The sequence below is a fragment of the Paramormyrops kingsleyae genome, chromosome 10 (assembly GCF_048594095.1).
Source record: "Paramormyrops kingsleyae isolate MSU_618 chromosome 10, PKINGS_0.4, whole genome shotgun sequence".
Classification (NCBI taxonomy): domain Eukaryota; kingdom Metazoa; phylum Chordata; class Actinopteri; order Osteoglossiformes; family Mormyridae; genus Paramormyrops; species Paramormyrops kingsleyae.
In genome coordinates this window covers 762,141-786,517 of record NC_132806.1, presented here as the reverse complement: position 1 = coordinate 786,517, position 24,377 = coordinate 762,141, and the positions used below count along the sequence as shown (strand labels likewise).

At 42.6% G+C, this 24,377-nt stretch overlaps 1 protein-coding gene across 1 annotated transcript in view; it reads left to right on the top strand.

The window, feature by feature from the left end:
- LOC111853640 (interleukin-13 receptor subunit alpha-2-like) overlaps positions 1-21,542 on the top strand; it is a 31,964-nt gene extending 10,422 nt beyond the window's left edge. Inside the window, exons 3-10 of the mRNA XM_072717119.1 lie at positions 6,423-6,570; positions 8,307-8,409; positions 8,877-9,076; positions 10,818-10,957; positions 11,812-11,947; positions 14,780-14,879; positions 17,906-17,981; positions 18,301-21,542. Coding sequence (XP_072573220.1) covers positions 6,423-6,570; positions 8,307-8,409; positions 8,877-9,076; positions 10,818-10,957; positions 11,812-11,947; positions 14,780-14,879; positions 17,906-17,981; positions 18,301-18,375 — 978 coding nt within the window. The 3' untranslated portion in view covers positions 18,376-21,542. The remainder of the gene's footprint in view (positions 1-6,422; positions 6,571-8,306; positions 8,410-8,876; positions 9,077-10,817; positions 10,958-11,811; positions 11,948-14,779; positions 14,880-17,905; positions 17,982-18,300) is intronic.
- The last annotated feature ends 2,835 nt before the right edge of the window (positions 21,543-24,377 follow it).

Genomic DNA, 24,377 nt, shown 5'->3' with positions numbered 1-24,377 from the left:
TAATTAGTGACTGGGCTGACACCTGGCAGATGAAATTTAACATAGACAAATGTAAGGTACTCCATGTAGGGAGCAGAAATATAAAGTACAGGTATTTTATGGGACCTACTGAAATAAAGGTAGCTGATTATGAGAAAGACCTTGGTGTGTATGTTGATGCTTCCATGTCTCATTCTCGCCAGTGTGGGGAAGCAATAAAAAAGGCCAATAGGATGTTGGGGTATATCTCCAGGTGTGTGGAGTTTAAGTCAAGGGAGGTAATGCTAAGATTATACAATTCCTTGGTGAGACCTCACCTAGAATATTGTGTACAGGTTTGGTCACCATACAGTATCTTAAAAAGGACATAGCGGCCTTAGAAAAGGTGCAGCGTAGGGCCACAAGAATGATTCCTGGTCTTAGAGGAATGTCATACGAGGAAAGGTTATTTGAGCTAAATCTGTTCAGCCTCAAGCAAAGGAGACTGAGGGGGGACATGATCCAGGTCTATAAGATTCTAAAAGGTTTGGATGCTGTTCAACCGAATAGTTACTTCAGCATTAGTTCAAATACAAGAACTCGTGGCCATAGGTGGAAATTAGCGGGAGAACATTTCAAACTGGATTTAAGGAAGCACTTCTTTACACAGCGTGTAGTCAGAGTATGGAATAGTCTTCCTGATAACGTAGTGCAAGCTGAATCCTTGGGTTCCTTTAAATCAGAGCTAGATAAGATTTTAACAACTCTGAGCTATTAGTTAAGTTCTCCCCAAGCGAGCTCGATGGGCCGAATGGCCTCCTCTCGTTTGTATATTTCTTATGTTCTTATGTTCTTATGTTCTAACCCTGCATAACTGTGCCCAAACAAAGCCCGACAAGTGCCCCGCATAACTGTGCCCAAACAAAGCCCGACAAGTGCCCCGCATAACTTTGCCCAAACAAAGCCGACAAGTGCCCCGCATAACTTTGCCCAAACAAAGCCGACAAGTACCGTACATAATGTTGCCCAAACAAAGCCGACAAGTACTGTACATAACTTTGCTCAAACAAGGCCGACAAGTGCCCCGCATAACTTTGCTCAAACAAAGCCCCGCGTAACTTTGCCTAAGTGAAAGCCAAAAGCGCTGCATTACTTTGCACACTTCAAAGCTTGACAAAGGCGATGCGGAACTTTTCCCAATATACCACAATACAAGTGTTACCAAAGCAAATGTTAATTGTAATTTGCTGAATCACGGAATTATAAAAATCTATAGAATAAAAGAGTAAAATGTAAACTGTAAATAAATGTACTTATGTCGAGCGTTGCATCCTCTCCGCGCAAAAAAGCGTCCTCCTCCATCGAATCAATGGATAAAAGCGACACTTTCTTCCCCCGAACCACTCTTCAAAATCAGTGAAAGTCATCCGAGCCATTTTTCTTCAGTCAAAAAAGTTGTTGTCCGAAAATAACTGGGTAAACTCACGGAGACTACGTGCGCAATGCGTACTCGAGACACTCCCACAAATACTGCACCTGCAGAGAATAATTTGCGCATTCATGTCCCCAGCGCGAAAAACAATGCCCAATCAGCACATCCCATACCATTTTGCAAACCTTAGACACACCTCTATTGGATGAAGCAAATGACACTGTAATTTGATGTTCATGTAAAAAAGTTTATTATGGTGAAACATAACCATGGGCAAAGGTTCAGTGCGTAAAAAATAATGTGCTAGCAGGGAAGCAGAGCATATATCTGAAAAAATACTTGACAATGAAGGATTGCAGTGATTGATTTATGTACATAAGAGATCAAGCTTTCAAACAAGGGTAACTTTGTCATTTTATTAATTGGTTTTCTTCTAAAACTCCGAAGATAAAAAACATTGCACGAATGTACAGAATGCCGACTGACATTTTTCCACGATGAGTGAGCAAGCTATTTGAGAGCATTACAGTCATATTTATGGAAAAATGCGTGTTTTGTCTTAATACTGTGACGGTTTATGAATTATTGGCCGTGAAAGAAATAGTTTGAAGTGCTTAGTTTTCATTTTATTAACACTTATTTTTTACTTCCTGACACTCGACCCGTTTAAAGATGGCTACCATGGTCATTTTATTTTTACTTGTTACAAAAAAACCATGGCAGAAAAAATTGCGCAACTTTCTACAGATATTATCTGAAAGGTTTTTTGTAGTGTAACAAGCCGTTTTTGGTTGATTTAATACATTTGTTTCTTTTATTGAACGTCATTTTTTTTTGTTATTGAAAATTTGGACGTATGCGTCCGAACCACTAGGCGGCGACAGTGAAAGAGTTAAGGCAGAATCCACAAGACGGGGAAGAACGACGGGTAACATTAATGACAAGTCTGGGGAAGACTGACTCAGACGAGGACTAAATACAACAGACAAGCTACGGGTAACAAGCCACAGGTGAGAACAATCAGGGAGAAACAGGAGGTAATGAGGTGGACGTGGCACACATTAGGAGCGGACGGAGCGGGGCGTGACATAACCCCCCCCCAAAGGCGCGCACACGACGGATGAGACGAGACTGGGGAACAGGACCTGGAAGACAAAAACCAAAACCCATCAACAAAGGACCGGGAACAGGACAGAGACACAGAACAGGAACAAGGACGAAAAGAAAGACAAGACACGACAAAGAACAGGAAACGCAGACAGGCAAACAGAGAAGGGGGACACAGAGGGAACACCCACAGGCGACACGAAGGGGCCAGGAGTGAACAGAGGAGGACCAGAGGGACGAGGAACAGACACAGGCGGGACGAAAGGAGGAGGAGCAGAGAGGGGAGACCAGACAGGAACGGAAGGGGGACAAAGGGGAGCCCGATGGAGCCCAGACAAAGGGGAGCCCGATGGAGCCCAGGCGGGCGACGGGCAGCGGCCGGAGGGGCCGCAGGCGAGAGGGAGGAGGGAGCAGGAGGGGACCACCCAGGGGCCAAGGGAACGGGACGAAGGAGTGACGGAGGGGACACGGAGGGAGGTGGAGGCACACCCGGAGCCGGGGAAGGCGCCGTCCAACGCCCAGCCGGAGCAGGGGGGCCCGGAGGCGGCCGACATGGAGCCGGAGGCGGGACCGAGGACCGGCACCGAGGAACCAGGGGGGGACCCGGCGGAGACCGCCGACCCTGAGCCGGAGGACCCGCAGGCAGCCACCGAGCCACAGCCAGGGGCCGAACGGGCGAGCCAGGGGGCAGGGTGGGCGGGACCCGGGCCCGACGCCTGTGTCCCCGTCCCTTACGGGAAACTGACAGGTGGGGTCCTGGGGGGTGTCGGCCTCGCTGAGGCAAGGGTGAGCGAGTCAAGAGGGAGGTCCCTGAGGGTGGAGGCTCAGGCAAAGTAGGGGGCGTGGCCGCAGGTGGTGCAGCCGGAGCCACGGGCGTGGCCGCAGGCGGTGCAGCCGGAGCCGCGGGCGTGGCCGCAGGCGGTGCAGCCGGAGCCATGGGCGGTGCAGCCGGAGCCGCGATCAGGACTGGCTGGACGGGAGAGGCGGCCTCAGGCAGGGCCGCGGGCGTGTGGCCAGCAGGGGGCGCCTCGGCGGGCGCCGCCATCACTTGGCCAGCAGGGGGCGCCTTGGCAGGGACCTTGGGTGTGTGGCCAGCAGGGGGCGCCTCAGCGGGCGCCACAGTCACGTGGCCAACAGGATGCACCTCGGCAGGTACCTCGGGCGTGCGACCAGCAGGGGGTGCCGCCGTCACGTGGCCAACAGGGGGCGCCTCAGTAGGTACCTCGGGCGCATCAGCAGGCACCTCGGGCGTGCGACCAGCAGGGGGCGCCACCGTCACGTGGCCAGCAGGGGGCGCCTCAGTAGGCACCTTGGGCGTGCGGCCAGCAGGGGGCGCTGCCATCACGTGGTCAGCAGGGGGTGGAGGCGAAGCCGGGACCTCGGGCAGAGCTGCAGCGGGCATCCTCAGTTCCTGGCCAGCAGGGGGCGCCCCGGCGCAGCAGCAGCAGGCGGTGCCGCGGGCAGAGCTGCAGTAGCAGCAGCAGGTGTAGCCGCTGGCAGGTCCGGAGCAGGCAGGTCCGGAACGGGCAGCAAGGATGGGCGCCGGGCGAGAAGGCACTGCCCCTTTAAGGGCTCTAGGGACCCGAGGAATAGCGTCCCTTACGGCGCGTATCCCGCCTAGACCCAGGCGCTCCGGCCAATAAAAATAAGCCTCCAGCGGAGGTGGCTTCTCCGCGTGGAAGCTCGCCAGGCGGGTAGCGGCGGTGTCATCCCAGGCGGGGTGCAGAGAGCAAGCCCCCAAGAAGAGAGTCGGGGCGGCTTCTTCTCCCGTTCCCCTTCGCCTCTTCTTTTTCCAGTTATATTCAAGCACTCTAATGGATGCCACTGAAATATTTATGAAACATTTATCTGCTTTGTAATGTTTTTTTTCTGAACCACTTCTTATTTTCCTCTACCCTGATTTTGATTCACTATGTTTAAAACCCTAATTAGGTCTAACATATAGAACCACAAGTTAATCAGGGATGTGTATCCTACCCATGATATATTTTCTGTTTTCCATCTCAGACTACATGCGTTGGACTAGGGAGGTGAACAATGCAAGATGTTTATGTGCTGGCTGTTTCTGTTCAGTCTCAACAAATAATGAGTTGTTTTTACAAGTGTCTCTTTGTCATTGTATCATTTTAGTGTTTAAATTAAATAAAACACCACAAATAATGACATAATAAAAACTATAAGTGTTGGAAGAAACTGGAGCCTATTCCAGGAAGTACAGGGCACAACACAGCCCTAGGTGCCAGTCTAGGTCAACAAATGATCTAAATGTCATATTTACATTGGTTTCAGTTTATCTTTTTCAGGGTTACAGCATTGTGGAAGACAATATGCAGTCCACCATTTATAAAATATGTTTTAAATATTTTATAAATAGAAACTAGATGTTAAAGCAAAAGGAAAAACTTTTCTCAGTGCGGGAGGCCAGAACATGGCATTAAGCTTCTCACACCTACCGTGGTTTATGTTCATTCACTTCAGTTTGTTTTACTGTGGTACAGTATACAGCAATTTCACTCTGATCAGGTGCAATAAATTGCTCTGCATTTTAGTGTGAAAATTTGATGTGCCAATAATGTGCCATTAAATGAGCATAAATGATAATGCATCAATCTTCCTTAACCACCTATTTCATACAAGGCCGGGGAGAGCCTGGAGACTAAACTAGGATACACAGGACACAAGGCAGGCAACACCTTGTATGGGATGTCAGTCTATGACAAAGCCAGTTTAGAAATAACAGTTAATTAACTGTGTTTTTGGACTGGATTGCCAGATGGAAACCCCAAAGAAAAAACATGAAACATGAAAACTTTGCACACAGAGCAAGGGGTGGGATTTCAGCCCCCAGTGGTGTGAAGGTAAAATCACTCAGCTGCTATAATGAATGGTCTTCAACATTCTTCATATAAAATATTAATAATTAAATATTACTGTATTTTCTAATCACAACCACAAATGGTAAATCAGCCTCATAAAACACATTCCTTTTTTTCAAATTCAGTTTAAGCATTGGCTGACATGCAAAGTCTTAATAAGCAGTACAGTGATCCCCCGCCTATCGCGGAAGTTACGTTCCAGACCCATCAGCGATAGGTGAAAATCTGTGATATAGAAAGACCATATAAATAAACATTATTTATAGTTTAAGCCTTAAAATACCCCTCCCACACGCTTTAAAAGCAATAGGTGAAAATCCGCAATATAGAAAGACAATATAAATAAAAAAAAATTTATAATTTAAACCTTAAATCGTAGGGCTTAAAACAAAACGAAAAGTTCACAAAACTTTGCTCTCAACAATCAGACCACAAGCAAGGTACGCAATACACAGAGAACTGTGATGTGTTGGGGAAAAATCTGCGATATAGCAGGGCGCGATAGCTGAACCGTGATATAGCGGAGGATCACTGTATTTATTACGATGATGCTGCCTATGTATATATAATAAAATAATTTGTATTTCCTCATGGTAATAAATAATACAGTCCTTGTCTGATTTAATTTTAATAAGTCTATGCCGCTTAAACATACTTTCTTTAGTGAAAGTCATATTATCTTTATCTCATGAGGTCTAGATACCACCCAAGTTTATTTATGGTTAGCAGCAGTGCTGTCAACTGTAGAGGGGTGGGGGGGGGGGGACCGGAAAGTTCTCCCGGGCCCTGGGTCAAAGGGACCCAAAAGGACACTCCAACCTTTAAATAATCTGCTGGATTAATTTGCCAAAATTGCGTACAAAATTGCATTTGTGAAAACTTTATAATAATTATGAATCACATAAAAGCTTGTTTTTTTTATCTTTCTCAATTGACATAGTGGTCGAAAACAGTTATACTTTCTCTCCCGATAATGCAAAACATAATGTCCGCTGTCCTGGCCATATTTGTGCCTTCTAACCACTGTACATTGGGATTTTTTTTTGCAGAATGAAGAAACACAAACAACCGAAAGACTATTTTTTGAAAGATGTCCTAGCCTGGAGTCCGGAGTGATGTACAGCGTGAAAGCCAAGTGCACCAATGGGTCTCACATGGAGAGCAAATCTGTAACTCAGGGTATCCCGGCTCCCAAAGGTAAAAACATAAAATGGAAAAGGTGATAAGCGATTGTGCAAATGGGCTCAGGTACTGCGTGTTTGCGTGTCAGTGCATGCAAACCGCTAAACCTCTGTGTCTGTGATTGGAAAGTCAGTAGTTCAGGCCTTGGCAGAATAGTCACATGCCTGTGGGTCCTTGAGCAGGGTCTTAACCCTCAGCTCTCTGGGTGCCGCAAGGTGGCTGCCCCTTTACTGTGACGCCCAAGCTTGCTCTTACCCATATAGGGAGCATGATGGGGGAAAAAGAGAGTTTCTGCTCAGAGATTAACAAAGTATCTCTATTCTATTAGCCACAGCTCATGATCATCCTACATTCCCTCTTACCTCCACTCTTGGATGAGATTCTGAGGTACTATTTCATTAAGGGCAGAATCCACTTCCCTCCACTTGAAAGGATAAAATTGTTTTCTGAGAGGATACCATGACCTCACATTAAGAGGTGCTGATTTTCATCCCTATACCACCAATTATGTGCTGAAGGTTTTGGCTGGATGACACTAAAAGCACGACATCATCTGCAATTAGCATAGATGTCACTTCAAGCCCCCTGTACTATGGCTAGCTGGAATATACCATGCAGCTGTCTCAGGAAATGCCCTTGATAGCTTTGCCCTGAAAGCCCTCTGCTTCAACTTGACTACTTATTTCACCAAAGCTCCGAGGGTTATTACAAGGACTACAATGAAGGCAATGACTTCTGGCACAGTTCTTTGCAGACACTTAAACAACCGAAGCCTCGAACATGGCACATTCAGAGTCAGTGTTCACAATCTCACTTGACGTACTGGGGAAGTGTTTCTGGAGGTGTGGTTGAATTTATGTTGCACAGACAGAATTTTCCAGCAGACCTTGACTGCTGGTCTGTGTCATTCTGGTCTATCCCAAGTCCCACTCACCACCATGTGGTTCTCTGTGGATAGTTCTTCACTGCTCCTCACCTCAGTTCCACACAGCCTAAATTTAGAAGAAATGGCTACAAAGTCGATCCTTGAATTTTGGTCTAGGGTGCTTTGGCTCCATCTATAAACATCCTTGTGTTTGAATATGGCTGTAGGGAATCCACTTCAGCAGAATCTCATTTCAGCACACCGGTGGTTTATTGAACAGTAAAAATAATAAACTGTAATACAGTGTAGACATACACCGGGTCCTGAAAGGCAGCTCATTTCATTCAATATCATAAACTTAATTCATGGCAAATTCTTGCTGACCTGCATGCAGAACTGGTGACCAACTACTGTACAAGAAAATTCTGACAGCTGTGCTTGCGAACAATAGTTATTCCACCAAGTACTAAAGCATGTGTTGCAAGGGATGAAATACTTTCCCTAGATAAATGACAATTTGGTTTGTAATTGTTACATGATGATTTCTTGCTTGTTTTGTTGATAATCTATTGTTTGCTGTTAAAGTAAACCTTCTAGTGAAATTATAGACTTCTCATTTCTTTATTAATAGGTCAACTTAAGAATTCAGCATAGGGTCAAATAATTATTTCCCTCACTGTATGTGTTATGTCAGAATTTTGAATTAATTTAAAGGTGAAATGAAATTAATTTAAAAGAAATATTAACTTTGGATTGTACCTGGGGCATTAGACTGAATTTGCAGTTTGTCAGTATTTAAGTTAACAAAAGATAAATCTTTCCCTGATTATTGACCTGACTCTTTTTTTAACACAAATTTTTTTTTTCATTTTTTTGTTGGCTACAGAAGAATTGATACGGAACTTTGATTGTATTTACTATGCGTCTGAAGCTATGAACTGCACATGGAAAACAATGAATGAGACAGAAGATCTTCAGCTCTCCTACTGGTGAGTCCTATGTCTAACTAACCTCAAGAACTGCCATGCCATTTCTTAATAAGGCATTTCCATAGACAACCACCAAATTGCATCAGTCAATGTATTTTTGCAATGATATTTGCACAAAAATGCATATATTTATATTTATAAAATGTCCCCCCTGTGGAGAAATTCAAAGCAACTTTAGAACACAAAATAGGGGGATGAGCTTACATTTTGCTGGGAATGCTGGTTAAATGCTGACAGGTGAAGGGAGTGTTAGGTAAAGGCAGTATTAATGCCAGGAATAACTTGAGACTGCAGGATGTAAGGGATACCTGGAGCCTGCATCTTTGTGTGTAAGGGCCTGATTGTCCTTTTACATGCCTGCAGATGTTTCTGGGATAGTTAGAACAGCTGTTATATCCATTACTTAGCAATGGATATTTTCAGGATATTCCATACAGGTAAAGACTGTAGTTGCTTTAATGTCACAGGTATGAAGACCAGCCAGCACCTGAGCCCTGCAAGTTGTACCTATTTGAACAAGGTGTGAAGATGGGCTGTCACCTAAGTGGAAAGTTCCTCAACCACAGTAATCTCAGTAATCTGTCAAGCGCAGTCCACTTTGACCTCAGTGGCACTCAGGGCACTTCCACCCTGAATAACTACTTCCAAAGGATGCCTCGGGACAATGGTAATGTCAACGGTGTATGCTGTTTACAAGACGATAACTCACACTTATTACATTCAACATTCTTGTGACATTTACATTCCAGGCTCTTTGTCCATTTTCTCTATCCATTTTCAAACATAAAATATCAATTTGTGCTGAATTATTTAACAAAAGTTGTTTTGTCAGCCAGCCAAACTGAAAATTGTTTGTTTACAAATCAGGACATGTTTCAGTATATAATATTCAGTATATAATACATACTTCAGACAAACTGGCAACCAAAACCACATGAAATTTGGAAGGTAGAAGAAACAACGGCTAACTTAAGCATAGGAATGGAGATTAGTTGACAAAAAAGTGGGAAGATACAAAAACAACTGGCAGCCATTTTATTTGATGGATAAAAATATACAAGAAAACAAATTGGGGCTTGAAACTGAAAAGGCTCAGGAATGGGTTGTGGAGTCAGGGTCTGGGTCCTTGTACAAATGTGAAAATGTTGTATAGTAGAGACGCTCCTCTACTTACGAACTTTCAACTTACGAACTTTCAGACATATGAACAAAGAGAACTATAAGTGCAAATTGTGTTCTTTGGGCTCCCATTTCCTGTCCGCACCATCAATTTTTTTTTCTGCATGCTAATTACAGGTAGTATGACTTCTGGCCGCTACTCACACCGCACAGCAACGTAGTGTGTGTACTCCAAGCATCCTAGTTCTTTGTACTTGCGTATACCCTTAATAACCCTTCAATAACAACTTATGAACATTTCAAGTTACGAACGGCCGTTCAGAACGTATCTCATTCGTAAGTAGAGGAACATCTGTATTTTATATCAAGGCCCCTGAAAATAATCTTTGCCAGGTCATGAAACTGTAAATCTAACCTCTGGAGACATAAAATACAACAAATTCCACTATGTCATGATTAAATTAACAACAAATAAGGTATCATGCAGAAGGTATGCAAGTACACTACATGATTTAGTATTTGGTAGATCTGCCTTTAACAGATATAGCTGGAAGTAATCATTTTTGTATGAGTTGTTTCATTTTGTTGGAATCTTGGCCTATTATTCCTTACAGCATTGCTTCAGTTAATGGATGTTTCAGGGAATTCATTTGTGCATTCTTTTCATCTTGCTGCAGCTTTTCAGTGTGGTTAATCTGTCCTTGGCTTGATTCTTTAAAAAATAAAAACATTCATTTGTATATAGTGGTACCTTGGAACACAAACTTAATTCATTCCAGAAGACTACTCCAGTTGCGATTTCGTCGAGGTCCAAGTCAAATTTCCCCATAAGAAATAATGTACATGAATTTAATCCATTCCAGACCCCCAAATGATTGCCTATTTTAAGTTATCTACCTAGCTAATGATAAAAAAGCACTCATAATCAATAAAAAGTAATGTCACATATGGGTTAAATGCAGAGGACACATTTCCTTGTTATGCACTGTGTGCTATGGTGTGTGAACAATAACTAATCACTTCACCTTTATAAAGCACAAAAAAGTCACCCCAATCACAGGAACACAGCTTTCGCATGTCAAACTCAGTCAAGAGGTACTGTGAGACTGAGAGCGATTCATAGGCATAAGCATTTCAGTAGGTTGGTTTGCTTGTTTCAGCCCATCAGAGACGCGGCTTGATCCATACAAGTTTTAGCAAGTCTGTTTTGTTTTGTCGCGTACTTTTTTCAACCTTTTTAAAACAGCTGTTGGATAAATAATGAGCTGCTCCATTTTATCCTCCAACAGTGAGGCCCCCACCCCTGCAACTGGATATTTTCCATGAAAATAACTCCCTGTATTTGAAATGGAAAGACCCTGGTCTGTTCAATGCAAATTGTTGGGACTACCTCTACCGGTTCAAGACCAGTGAATCCCGGGACTGGAAGGTGAGTGCAGTGGAGAGGGTCGCAAGAGGGGGTGTTTATACTGAAAGTGTAGTTCCAGTGATTTGGAAACATTGGCATGAGTATACCTATCACCAGCTATCATAAAGTCAAATAAAAAATAACATATATCACTTTAGATAAAAGCATCTGCTAAAGAAATAAAAAGTAAAGTAAATAATGGATAGTGGCACAGCAGAATCATCGAACTTTGCTCTGATACAGAACTTCCATCATAGGCAGAACAAGTACCAGGTGAATAGAAAAAGAAGGAAAGAATAAATGATTTATAGGATATAGATGGTGAACACATCTGGTTCTCCCACAATATGATAGGGACATATCGCTATCATCTATACCCAACATCCCTGTATTTGGGTAATTATGGTTCAAAACCTGGTTATTGCCACGTCAATCACACAATCATGTTTTTGTGCTGCTAATTACTATGTCACCTTTAAATTTTTAATGTAGTTCATTTAGTTTGCTATTCTTGAGTCTTCCCTAATGCTAAGTATCTATTCTTACCACTTATCGTAGTCAGGGATGCAGGGGTTACTCAGGGCACAAGGCTGGGGTACACCCTGTATGCTGTGATGTCTAGCCCATGCTAACTAACTAAGTACAACTTACTTTTGCTGTCAATAAGTGATCCCTATAGGTTTTTTTTTTGGGGTTGCAGTTTTTCAAAGGTAATTTTATGTTGCCAAATTGGGATCCCTAGGTTTTTATGGGGTAGCAGTTTTTGACACATAGTTTTATGCTGGCAAATAGTGATCCCTATAGGTTTTGTTTTTGTTTACTGATATTGCTGATGTTTGATCAGGTTCATTAAACGCTGTGCTACCTGTTGGCAGATGGGTAATGTTTCCAGGACAACCAATGACACACTGGTCTACGACGTCCGGTATCAGTATGTGGTGCAGGTGAAGGCCAACTTCACAAACAGATGTGGATTTGGAGCCACGGACTGGAGTTTGGAGAAACGCTATGGTAACATCTTCTGGCTGGCCATAAACCCACAGTGATTCTTCACTAGCACCAAAATTGCAAATGCTCCTTTTAGGGATGCTCATATTGACCGTTAACCGTTAAACGAAAGAATTAATTTTGACCGATTATTACGGTTTAAAATGTTTTTATATAAATATTTTTAATTATTATTATTATTATTATTAGTAATAGTAGTAGTATAAAGTTTTGCGGCATAAATATGCTACACATACGCTATTTGTTAACTCATGGGGCGTTATCACGTGCAGCCACACGTGCCTTCAGACGTATTTTGCCGGGCAAGCAAAATGAAGTGAGCGAAAAGAAGTACTTATTCTTTTTATTTATATTAATTTGTTTTTCTCTGTTGTCGGAAACGCTGCAGGTGCGTGAAAATTTGACGATGTGTGGATCCAGATTCTGTTCTTAAGAACATAAGAACATAAGAACATAAGAACTATACAAACGAGAGGAGGCCATTCGGCCCATCGAGCTCGCTTGGGGAGAACTTAACTAATAGCTCAGAGTTGTTAAAATCTTATCTAGCTCTGATTTAAAGGAACCCAAGGATTCAGCTTGCACTACGTTATCAGGAAGACTATTCCATACTCTGACTACACGCTGTGTAAAGAAGTGCTTCCTTAAATCCAGTTTGAAATGTTCTCCCGCTAATTTCCACCTATGGCCACGAGTTCTTGTATTTGAACTAATGCTGAAGTAACTATTCGGTTGAACAGCATCCAAACCTGTTAGAATCTTATAGACCTGGATCATGTCCCCCCTCAGTCTCCTTTGCTTGAGGCTGAACAGATTTAGCTCAAATAACCTTTCCTCGTATGACATTCCTCTAAGACCAGGAATCATTCTTGTGGCCCTACGCTGCACCTTTTCTAAGGCCGCTATGTCCTTTTTAAGATATGGTGACCAAACCTGTACACAATATTCTAGGTGAGGTCTCACCAAGGAATTGTATAATCTTAGCATTACCTCCCTTGACTTAAACTCCACACACCTGGAGATGTACCCCAACATCCTATTGGCCTTTTTTATTGCTTCCCCACACTGGCGAGAATGAGACATGGAAGCATCAACATACACACCAAGGTCTTTCTCATAATCAGCTACCTTTATTTCAGTAGGTCCCATAAAATACCTGTACTTTATATTTCTGCTCCCTACATGGAGTACCTTACATTTGTCTATGTTAAATTTCATCTGCCAGGTGTCAGCCCAGTCACTAATTAAATTAAGATCCCGCTGTAGCTGCTGAGCCGCTAGTTCAGTATCTGCTACACCACCCACCTTGGTGTCATCTGCAAATTTCACCAGTTTACTGTATATATTGGTGTCTATATCATTTATGTAAATTAGGAACAAAAGTGGTCCTAAAATTGAACCCTGCGGTACCCCACTATGAACGCAGGCCCACTGTGACATCGAGCCTCTTATAACTACTCGCTGCTTCCTATCCGTTAACCAGTTATCAATCCAAGTCGCTACAGTTCCTAAAATACCTGTCGCTTTGAGTTTAAGTGAGAGCCTCTTGTGGGGAACAACATCAAAAGCCTTTTGGAAATCTAAATAGATGACATCATAGGCCTTCTTATCATCAACTTCCTGAGTAGCTTCCTCAAAAAACTCCAACAGATTTGTTAAACAGGATCTACCTCTCCTAAATCCATGCTGGCTATCCCTCAAAATGTTATTTGAGTCCAGGTAATCTACCATTTTCTCTTTGATTATAGCCTCCATAACTTTACCAGTTATACAAGTTAGACTGATTGGCCTATAGTTTGACAAATTACTTCTATCCCCTTTTTTGAAAATGGGCGTTATGTTGGCATGCTTCCAATCAGAAGGTACCACACCTTCAGATAAGGATTTTTGAAACAGTAATGTTAAGGGTCGGCAAATAATATCCCTCATCTCTTTTAACACTATAGGTAAGATGCCATCAGGGCCCTGTGATTTATTTATTTTGAGCTTAGCTAGGCTTTGCAAAACATCAGCTTCAGTTATATATATATTAGTTATAGACGATGTTGAATTAGTAATAAGAACTGGTAAGTTACTAGTGTCCTCGACAGTGAATACCCGTGCAAAACTATCATTGAACTCATTTACTATGTCAATGTCGTTTTCAATTATAAGACCCTTACTATCCTGCAGATTAGTAATTTCAGCTTTTAGAGCTCTTTTAGAGTTAAAATACTGGAAGAAACTTTTAACATGTTGATATGTTCTGTTTGCTGTTGTTCGCACATGTTAAAATAAAACTGAAAAAAATGTTCGCATATTTAATCAGACACTCCTCAGTTCTATTTTCATTCAATTCTAATTTAATATTCTAATCTGATCAGTTAACGATTAATGTTCGGATAACGAACGGCAGTTGTCGGTTGGGAAAATTAATCGAAATGAGCATCCCTAGCTCCTTTGCTAATAAATTGCATAGAAAATATTACAAACATGTTTGAAACTATTAAAATATATCTCTTAATTGTTTTCAGTGTTCTTTGGGAATATAAAAAACACAAGTCATTTCAGATTGTGGTTATATTTTACGTCCACCGGACTAAACTGTTTTTTATTTTTTATAAAAAAATATATAAGTTAGGGTATTAGTTTGTGTGACAATATTAATACATGCAGACTTTGTTTAATAAGAATGTTTGAGCCTAATTAAGCATAATTTATATATTAAAAATACTGAATTAGTTCCTAACACCACAGATATAAATCTGATATGAATTCCAAGATAACAGTATCATGTTGAGGATTTTGAAGGTGTTGCTGAAAGAGGATGTTTCTACATCTGGTTTTCTCCTTTAGGTCAGCCCAAACCACCGAACTGGTCCCCGCATGTTGTTGTTATCACCATTCCTGTCCTGTTCACAACTGCTGTGATCATTTGCCTAATCTTCATTAAGAAGTAAGTGCTCTTGGACTGAGAAAGAGACATGAGCCGTGTTGGAGTCTCATGAGTGCCTGAAATGCAGTCATGTTGTCTTGTGTTCTTGGAATCGTATTAGAGCAGAACGCATTTAACCTATATTTAGCAAGGAGAAATAGTCAAAACAGTTTTCTTATTTGCTGATTGGGCATCCTGTCTCAAAATTATCTCCAAAGCAGCTGGTCTGCTTGAAGCTGGGGCTGTTTTTCTTCCAAACCACACTTGGAAGCAGTCACAAGCATTAGCTGCTCTGCCAATGACCCTTCCTGTTGGATTAAGCCTCTGGTAGTAACAATCATCTCTCAGGAATATCTGGCCTTTTTGTACTTTGTACTTTGCTGTCTCATAGTTAGAGTTGCCCATCTTTTTTTACAATAGATTGCATTGTATTGTCCTATGTGCTCATAATAGTGCTATACATACAATTTTTCCTCTTTTACTGTACTTAAGGGAGTTTAAAACTCAAGTTTTCCATTTTAAACAAAACCTGTCAGGCCTCTGAATTAAATAGTATTTTACAAGTTTCAAAGACACTTCAAAATAAAAGGTTTACATGGGATTCTGAGAATTTCTTTCACAGTTTCTGATATTTTACAGCATAAACATATGGTGCTTTTCCACTGACATACAGGAACTGAAACATACCCAAGCTGTACTGTGAGGAGAGAGTAGTTACAATGTGGGGTTCCAGCTTGCTTTGGTTTTCTACTGCAGAAGGGTCAGCTCAGTTGCCAGTCTGCCAGGTTTGGAGAGTGACAGCGACATAAAACTGAAGAGATGCTTTACTGTTCACACGGTGTACATCATGACTTACCATGCTAATTTCCTAATTTTCTAGCACATCTGTGAGAATCACCATGTTATGTTAGCTATGTTATGTAATCAAACACTAGTGGAATTATCATTCGGTTGTGTAAATTTGCGCTACAAATCCATTTCGTTCAGCTGTTCTGTGGTAGTTTTTGAAGAAGGAGGTTAGATATTTTCAAGTTCAAAGTTATAGAATGCATTAATACATCGCAATGTGCGATACTACTAATAATGAATATGCCCTCTCTGGAGAGTCACCACCTTGTCGTGGTGGAGAGGCTTGCATGTGCCAGAGATCCTAAGAGCAATACCGTCTCGAGCCACGCTCCTGGTAGGGTCACCCTTGGCGGCAAGGCTGAGGGGGAGGTGCCAGACAATAGCGCGACTCAACAGACTTCAACAGCGGAGCAAGCGGAAGATTCTGTCCAGGCATGCAAGTGGATCACAACAACGGCTGTGAAGGCTGCAGCAGAGAGGGACCTTCAACTGTCTTGGAGTCCATGCTGTTTATAATAGGTTTGTCTCTGTCAAGGACCGTGTGGTGGGTATTTGTGCCCCAGTCTCCCCACGTTAAAAGAAGCCACGCACAGGGGTCCACCTGTTTGGATAATCCATCAGCACACTCCTCTCTACAGACTTCTCGGCCTGACTATGAACATCAAACGACAAAGGTTCTCCATCAGCCCCCACCAGACCATTCTACATCCCCACCAACAATAACAACTGATGGTGAATGTCTTGAGATCATGGATAATTTTCCATTTTTTGGGAAGCCACCTCTCCTCAAGAGCAGACATCGACCATGAGATTCACTACCGTATCTGCTGTGCTAGTGGGGCCTTTGCAAAACTTCATAGGAGAGTCTTTGAAAACTCTGATCTTTCAAAAACCAAGTTACTGGTATATAAAGCAATCATTTTACCAACACTCCTATATGGAGCAGAGACCTGGACAACATATAGCAGGCATTTAAGAGCCCTGGAATCCTACCACCAAATGTGTTTGCGTAAGATTCTGCGTGTTTCTGGGGAAGAGAGGCGGACTAACATCAGCATCCTAGAGGAGGCAAACTGTGACAATATTGTCACCACCATCATAAAACACCAGCTAAGATGGACAGGTCATGTAATACTCATGTCTGATACACGGCTTCCAAAACAGGTTCTCTACTCAGAGCTTTCTGCCAGCCAGCATGCACCTGGAGGACAGAAAAAGTGCTAAAAGGACATCAAAACCAACTTGAAGAAATTTCAAATAAACATTTCAAACTGGGAAGATATAGCTAAAAACAGAACCACATGGAGAAACAGCCTACATAAGGGTGCCACTCTACTTGAGGACAATCTCCGACAGGCTGCCAAAATCAAGTGGCAGCAAAGAAAGGAGAGAGTCACTGCCAAACAGGCTACCCCCAGCACCTCATATCCATGTCCACATTGTGACAAGGATTGTGGTTTGAGAACTGGCCTCTTCAGCCATCTGAAGATCCACAATAAGGACCCCCCAGGTGGACCATCATGCTCGACTCCAAGTGATCGCCGATGATGATGATGAATAAATATGCATGATATACATGTTTTTCCTTCAGATAGTACATGTGTAGAACACCGGTATCTCCTTGCATTTTGACCAGTCAAATAGTGGCGCCTAAATCAACTCGGTTTGATCACGCTTTCAGCCCTGCTAGTAAGCAGGGTTATGTGATCATGGTTATGCCATGGGTACGGCTCACATACTTTACAATGTAAAACCGGCAATTTGAGGTATGGCTCGGTTCTTGGTAGCAGGGGAAAAGCCCCAGTACTGATATGTTGTCAGCAGGCTTTCTTTCTTTGCCTTACGTCTATTTTGTGTATTATTCTGTAGAACTGATGTAATAATGTATTACAACATACCCAGGTAAAGTTGGGTTGATTCTGTTGTGAATGGTGCTATATAAAATTAATTGAATTGATACAAAATTATAGAATATCATACAATTTAGGTATCCATTTGAAGGGCACAACAGAGGCACTTCTTCACCTCAAACTCATGGCTGATCCAAGTTCAAATGTCAGCCACTGCTCTGGCTGTAGCTAAATTTTTCTTGTATCTATTGTGGTTCTGACTGGTGTCCTGCATAACAAGAAGTGATTGCAGTTTGATAATATTGTGCTCTATCCACCTTCTAATCTACCTTTCACTTCCTCATGTAGACTCCGGAAGCTGATCCTGCCAGAGATTCCTAATCCTAGAATTATCAAGATACCATGGAAAAGTGGGAAGACAATGGTAAAGATTCAACCTCTACCATTTCTGCTTCTGCCATGAGGTTTTGGAGAACATCTTTGAGTTCTCTTGTCTGCTGGATTATTGTAAACCAGATGTGATATATTATGAAAAGGTTTACAAAACTCTCTGCAGCAACCCTCAGGGAGAAGCTAATTAAGGGCTTGAGGATTATTTGGGTAGTTGACCTTAATGGAGCAGTGACGGAGAAAAGTTTTAGAAGTAATAGTATATTGCAAACGATAATGCACTCTGTCATCCCAGACATATTGGGTTTCTGTTTGGTTCACTGGAATGTCAATTCTTATTGCTCCTCTCCTAGTTCCCAGATCACTTCATTCCACCTGAGGATGACTATTCAAAGGTAAAAATCCTGAAGGAGCCTCTGCAATTGTGAACCAAGCCATGGGGATCCAGGAGAGGAGTCACCTTGGGCAGCCATTTTGCCGAAGACAGAGCGTACTGTGCACGTGGATGTAGGAATTATTAGCTCAAATACATTTTTATATTCTCCACCAATATGTTTGAAATTAATTAAAGTTTAATTAAGTATTATTTAATGCTGATCATTAACCAATTGTTATGCCGAATGGTCGGCTCCTCCAAACTCAATTGAAGTATCCCCGTAAGTCTGTTAATGTGAGACTTAAACGGGATTGACTAATTACCAATATCACTTATAACCTAGGTTAGAAGGCTCGTCCAGCGAGCTGCATCATCAGGTAATGTAAACGATTGGTAGCGAAGCTCCCCTCACGGCCGATGAGAGAGAGTCTCGCGATGTTTCAGGCGAGTTTGAGGTTCAGAGCGTGTAGCAAGATCGCACAGAGGCAGGAACTTAGTGTGAGTACTCAATAACGGAGGCTGAAGTTGTGTAAAAGACATGCATTTATTCCTAACTAACACTACAACTAACATAAGACAGACATTACACCTAACACAAACAATAAACAAGAAATAACGGAATAAAACAAACGATGTAATTATGAAAATGCAATGACCGGATTTAAATGAGTAACCTTAAATGGGAAATACTGTTCTGCAAAGCAAGCACAGTTTGTGGAAACACGACCCTAAAGTCTTATAGCAGGTTAAACAGAACAGCTTAAGTTGTTAGAATGAAAGGAAGTTGGTTTACTTGGTTGAAGAGTGGGGGGGGGTCTTGGCAGTTGATGGCAGAGCTGCTGAGCTGATGGCACTCAGGAAGGCGCGGTGTTTGGAGCAGTGGAGTGGAGTCCCTTTAGATTCTCTCTCCTGGTGAAGCTTTGTCTTGGGTGCTGTTCTCTGTTCAGCTGGGCCTTCACCGGAGGGCTTCTTGTGGGCTTCTCTCCTCCCGGGTTGATGTTCTCCTTCGGGCTGGCGGTTATTCTCTGCGTTGGCTGGCGGTTGTTCTGCTTGCCTTTGTTTTGAGGTGCCAGGATTTTATGCTGTAAAGTTCATGAATAGGGATGACCAGGAATTCGACTCCTGGCCCAATGGCTGGCCATCCATTTGGCGGGCTTTCGGAAGGGGGTCTGTATCAGTCCTTTTGAGATTTATGGCCCGACTGATTCTCCCTTTACTGATGATTTTCATTAAGCTGTTATAACTTTTGATACATCCACTTTTATGGTAATCACTGATTTTGGAATCAGGGGTGATTAACAATCAGTTTGACACCAAACATGCCATACCAGCTTCATAGGTACATACCTCATACCATCTGCATTAATTGATTAAACAATTAATTATTTTATCTATGTGACTCATTCACATCAGTATGGGATACAGGTGTTTTGGGTTGCACCTCAACAGATGTTACACTTTGTGCAGATATTACATAAAATATTCATATTACAAACAGCACATCTTATCCATAGATAGGCGTGGCCGTTAGTTTGTGGTAATATCAATATAAGTTGCACATCTGGAAACAACATATTTTGTTTGGTGTGGCTTATGCCAATTCATCTTCTCCAGAATGGATAATGTAAGGCTGGAGGCCTTGCAGGCCCCCTCGGTCTGAGCTCTGGCAAGCCTGTAATGCTCCACCCAGTGTCCTGAAGCAAAGGTCCACCGGCTCCGACAAGACTGGACCCAAATCACTTGATCACCACATCAAAAGGGACACCTCACCCCCACTGGGCGGCCAGAACCCCGCAGCCAAATTCCAGTGATAAGGCCTGGCCGCGTCAAGACACAGATGCATCCTACATTCACTAACTCACACTAACACAGGAGGTATACATTAGAGACACATACACCCATGTTGGGTCTCGTTTGAATGGTCACAGTACGACGGGCACAATACTCTCAACCTTAAAGCGGCATGTTTTCACATAAGAGAAATATAGAAAGTAAGACTAAACCCACCAAAGTGGAGGATCTTATCACCTGGTAGAACAAAGGAGTTGTCACATTCCCCCTAAAGCAATTTGAGTGGCTGAGGGTCTGAGAATTGATAAGATCAACAGTTCTCCAAGACACACACACAAGATCAGGGCAGGCCCTAAAATAATCAATCACAACCTTTGATACAGCCTGTCACCTGGTTTGGAATACTTAAGGAAGAGCTCCAGAGCAACACGGGGAGTCACTCTGTAATCAGAGCTCCCACATAGTGCTGTATGAATCTTCATCTGCAATCAGATATTTTCTGCAGTTACTATGTGTCCACTCAGCTGAGATATGGAATTGTTGTATACTTTTAATTGGATTATCTAATTTAGGAATTGTAGCCACATGTTAAAATTATTGCAACGCTATATTTGTTTCAATTGGTGTAATGTATATTAATTGTGAATAACCTGGGTTTGATTACTTCTTGGCTGTCTGACTTTGCTGAACCTCTGCATGTTCCTCAGAGACTGGTGTTATTCTAACACTCTCTTGCAGCCTCTGAATCAACCCCGTTTCTCCGAGACCCGATGCGGCTGCCCAAGTTGAGTTACGGTGTATGCCGGCTCAGCCTCTGAGGTGCGCACACGCTGGGTTACGGTAAAAGACCGGCTCAGCCCCTGAGGCGCGCACAAGTTGGGTTACGGCGGGTCCGGCCCAGCCTCTGAGGTGCGCACACGCTGAGTTACGGCACAAAGTCCAGCTCAGCCTCTGAGGTACGCACACGCTGGGTTACGGTAGATCGTCCCAGCCTCTGAGGCGTGCACACGCTGAGTTCCGACTCAAAGTCCGGCTCAGCCTCTGAGGTGTGCACACGCTGAGTTACGGCACCAAATCCGGCCCAGCCTCTGAGGCGTGCACACACTGAGTTACGGCAGACATCGGCTTAACCTCTGTGGCCCTCACTAGCTCGGATTCGGCGATGGTCAGCTGAGCCTCTGGGGACGTTAAGGGCCGCCGGGTCAGGACGGGTATCCAGGCTAGCATTGTATTACCTTGTAGTGGTTGTCCAACATCTAAACCTACATAGCAGAGTCACGGATCGCCTTATCGGCCGAGGCGAATCCGATGCGCCCCATCGTCCGGGATTAGTGGGAGTTCAGCAATAGAAGGCACAGCCCAGAAGTAATCTAAATAACAGACATGTCATGACTAAACTTGCCAATAAAGATCTTTACTTAAAATGGAGTCAGATGTAATTTGGTCTTTACCTACAACGGGTAAGTAACTTTACAGAAGCGCTCGGAAGGATCCACACGCATTTCAAGCCTTCGGCTGTCCTATTGGATTCCGCCTTTGGGCCAGTGGACGGTTCCCCTACAATAAGATACACCTTAATTCAGTTCTTTTAACATAGCATGGTAGAAACAAAGAAACTTGGTGACTGTCCACCAAGATCAGATAAGGACCACAAAGGAATGTTAGAAGAGAAGGGGGGGTTTTTAACAAAGTTAGGACACATTGGTTACACTAATTTTCCAGATTCTTCTGGTATACCATGAGAACATATATACAATGGTAGCTATACCTATCTATTTATTTAAATTTATATGTGTTCAAGTGCAAAGGGGTGAAATAGGTGATACTCCGTGAACATGGTTGTAAGGGTGGCACACAAAACACTAAAATTGTCTAAGGACACATACAAACATAACGTATCTGTAGATTGAGACTAGTAGTCGTGAGTAAATCAATATACAGGGTATACAAAAGCCAAACTTAAATGAAATTTCCTTTAGGGTGTTCGTCTGTTGGGTGAGTGAGATGTAAGGCAGAGTGTACAGTATGTGGAGGGGGGTTGTGTGCCAAGTCAAGGGCAATAAAAGTTAGAGTACTGGCCTCCCTTGTTATCTGTGTGTATGTGTTCGTGTGTGTAACCCCCCTTTGGTGCCTCTCGTACTAGGGCTGTAGCGATAAACTAATCTCACGATACGATACACGATATTCAGCTCACAATATGATATATATCACGATATTTAGCCAATGATACGATTCGATATAATTCGATACGATTCTATATAATTCGATACGCTTACATCATTTTCTGATAGATTTAAAAGAGACAGAGTGATTTTGGTGACATCTTGTGAGTGTTTCATTTACTTGGATTGAATTAATTGAAATAAACTCAAAAAACATCAGACAGCTTGCAAAATAAATGCTGGACAAAATTAATCAAAGATGTGTTGAGAAAATTAGTTCCATTTATTGAAACAGTGCAAACTGTAGCTTACAAGCCTTTGAAAAGTAAATAAAGTGCAACATTGCAATTTGCAATTAACAATGGAGAGTTAAAGTGCAAGTGGCCTGTTCTGAACAGTTTCTTTGACATCTTTTTAGCTTGACAATGAACATGAGGTAACCAGTCTAGCTGCCATGTAAGTAAACATAGTAGTACCATGGCTTCTCCAAAACATCAAATAATTCAAGTCACTAAGAACATTTAACTTAAAACTTAGCGGAGTATTTTATGGCCTGTAAGCCTACACGTATGTGAGGTAGCCAGTCTAGCCAGCAGAAAAAATAAACCATGGCAGCCAGACAATAATTCAAGTAGAAAAAAATTGTACCCATCATAGCAAAGTAGCTTAAGGCCTTAAGTGAACACTAAACAAACTCTCCTCTCCACATAACTGCAGACCAAGTGATCTACATTGTCTTCAGATTTTTGTTCAGGAAAATAATTTGATCCACATGCTCTGGGAGAAGTGCACTTCTCTGAGCAGTGATGATATCTCCGGCGGTGGAAAAGACCCTCTCAGAGGAAACACTAGTGCCAGGGATACAGAGGTACCTTTTAGCTAGTTGTGACAAGAGTGGATACTGACACTGGTGCTCCTTCCACCAGACCAGTGGATCTTCTTTCACTTCCAGGAGATCTGCCTCCTTGTAGCAGGTCATCTGCTCCTTGGCCTCGTCCTCTTGGGTATTTTTCTTGGTTCGTGCTGCACCACCACCGTATCGTTCACCAAGAAGGGCAGCCAGTGGACAAGACGGCCTTGGATTCCTGGGTGGAGGACGCTGACCTTCAAATAAATAAACAATAAAAACAAAAAAAACATTACTTATATTTATATATTACTTTATAGTTAAGCACATTCCATAATTCCTACACAGAAGTTCAGACAACACAGTGCGCTTCACTGGATAACAATGGGTAATACTACTGACCGTGACTGCTCACTCCTTCCATGAATTGCTCTCCTTCATCCACAGCGTCTTCATCATCTTCTTTAGATGCCATCCCCTCATCATCAGCATGAGCATTTGCTGTGCCCTCTTCATCCACCACTCCAAAGTGACTAAGTCAACATGAAATGAAATTCATGAGCTTTTATTGTATAAATCTTTTAATTACTATATTAAATATGCCTTTAAACCTGTTAACATTATAGTATTTAATTATGCTTTTAAAACTATTTAATATTTATCTATTTTAAAATGATGTAGGATTTGCCTTTTAAACTAGCAGTACCATCACTGCCTTACCATACCTCTGATGGCTGCATGCTCAGTCTTGCAGCCTCTACAATCAGTCCATCATAAACTTCCTGTCTTTCATCTTCAGTCAGGAAGGGAAGACTTTTGAATCTGGGATCCATCGCTGAACATGCATGGAGAGTTGCCTTGAGGTCAATGTACCTCTTCTGAAGATCCCCAGCCATGGCAGCCTTCATCTCTTTTATGACTGCAGATTCACCTTCGATTGGTTTCAGTCCGTTGATCAGTGTGTCCTGGAGGGGTGCGACGACTGACAGTGTGGGGGTCTTCTCCTTGGACATGTACTGTGTAGCCTCTTTCATGGGCTTCAAAGCGCTGACTACTTCTTCAGCTGTTGTCACGTCCGACTCAGTCAGTGTGCACAGATCTTTCTCGGTCTTCCTGACTTCACTCGAGAGCAGGGTTGCGCAGATGGCCGGTTGTTGCTCCAGGAATCTTTCCAGCATGTCATGCGCACTATTCCATCTGTAGTTAAAAGAAATATACTTTATTTATGTTTTATTTATAGACAACAAGGATGCT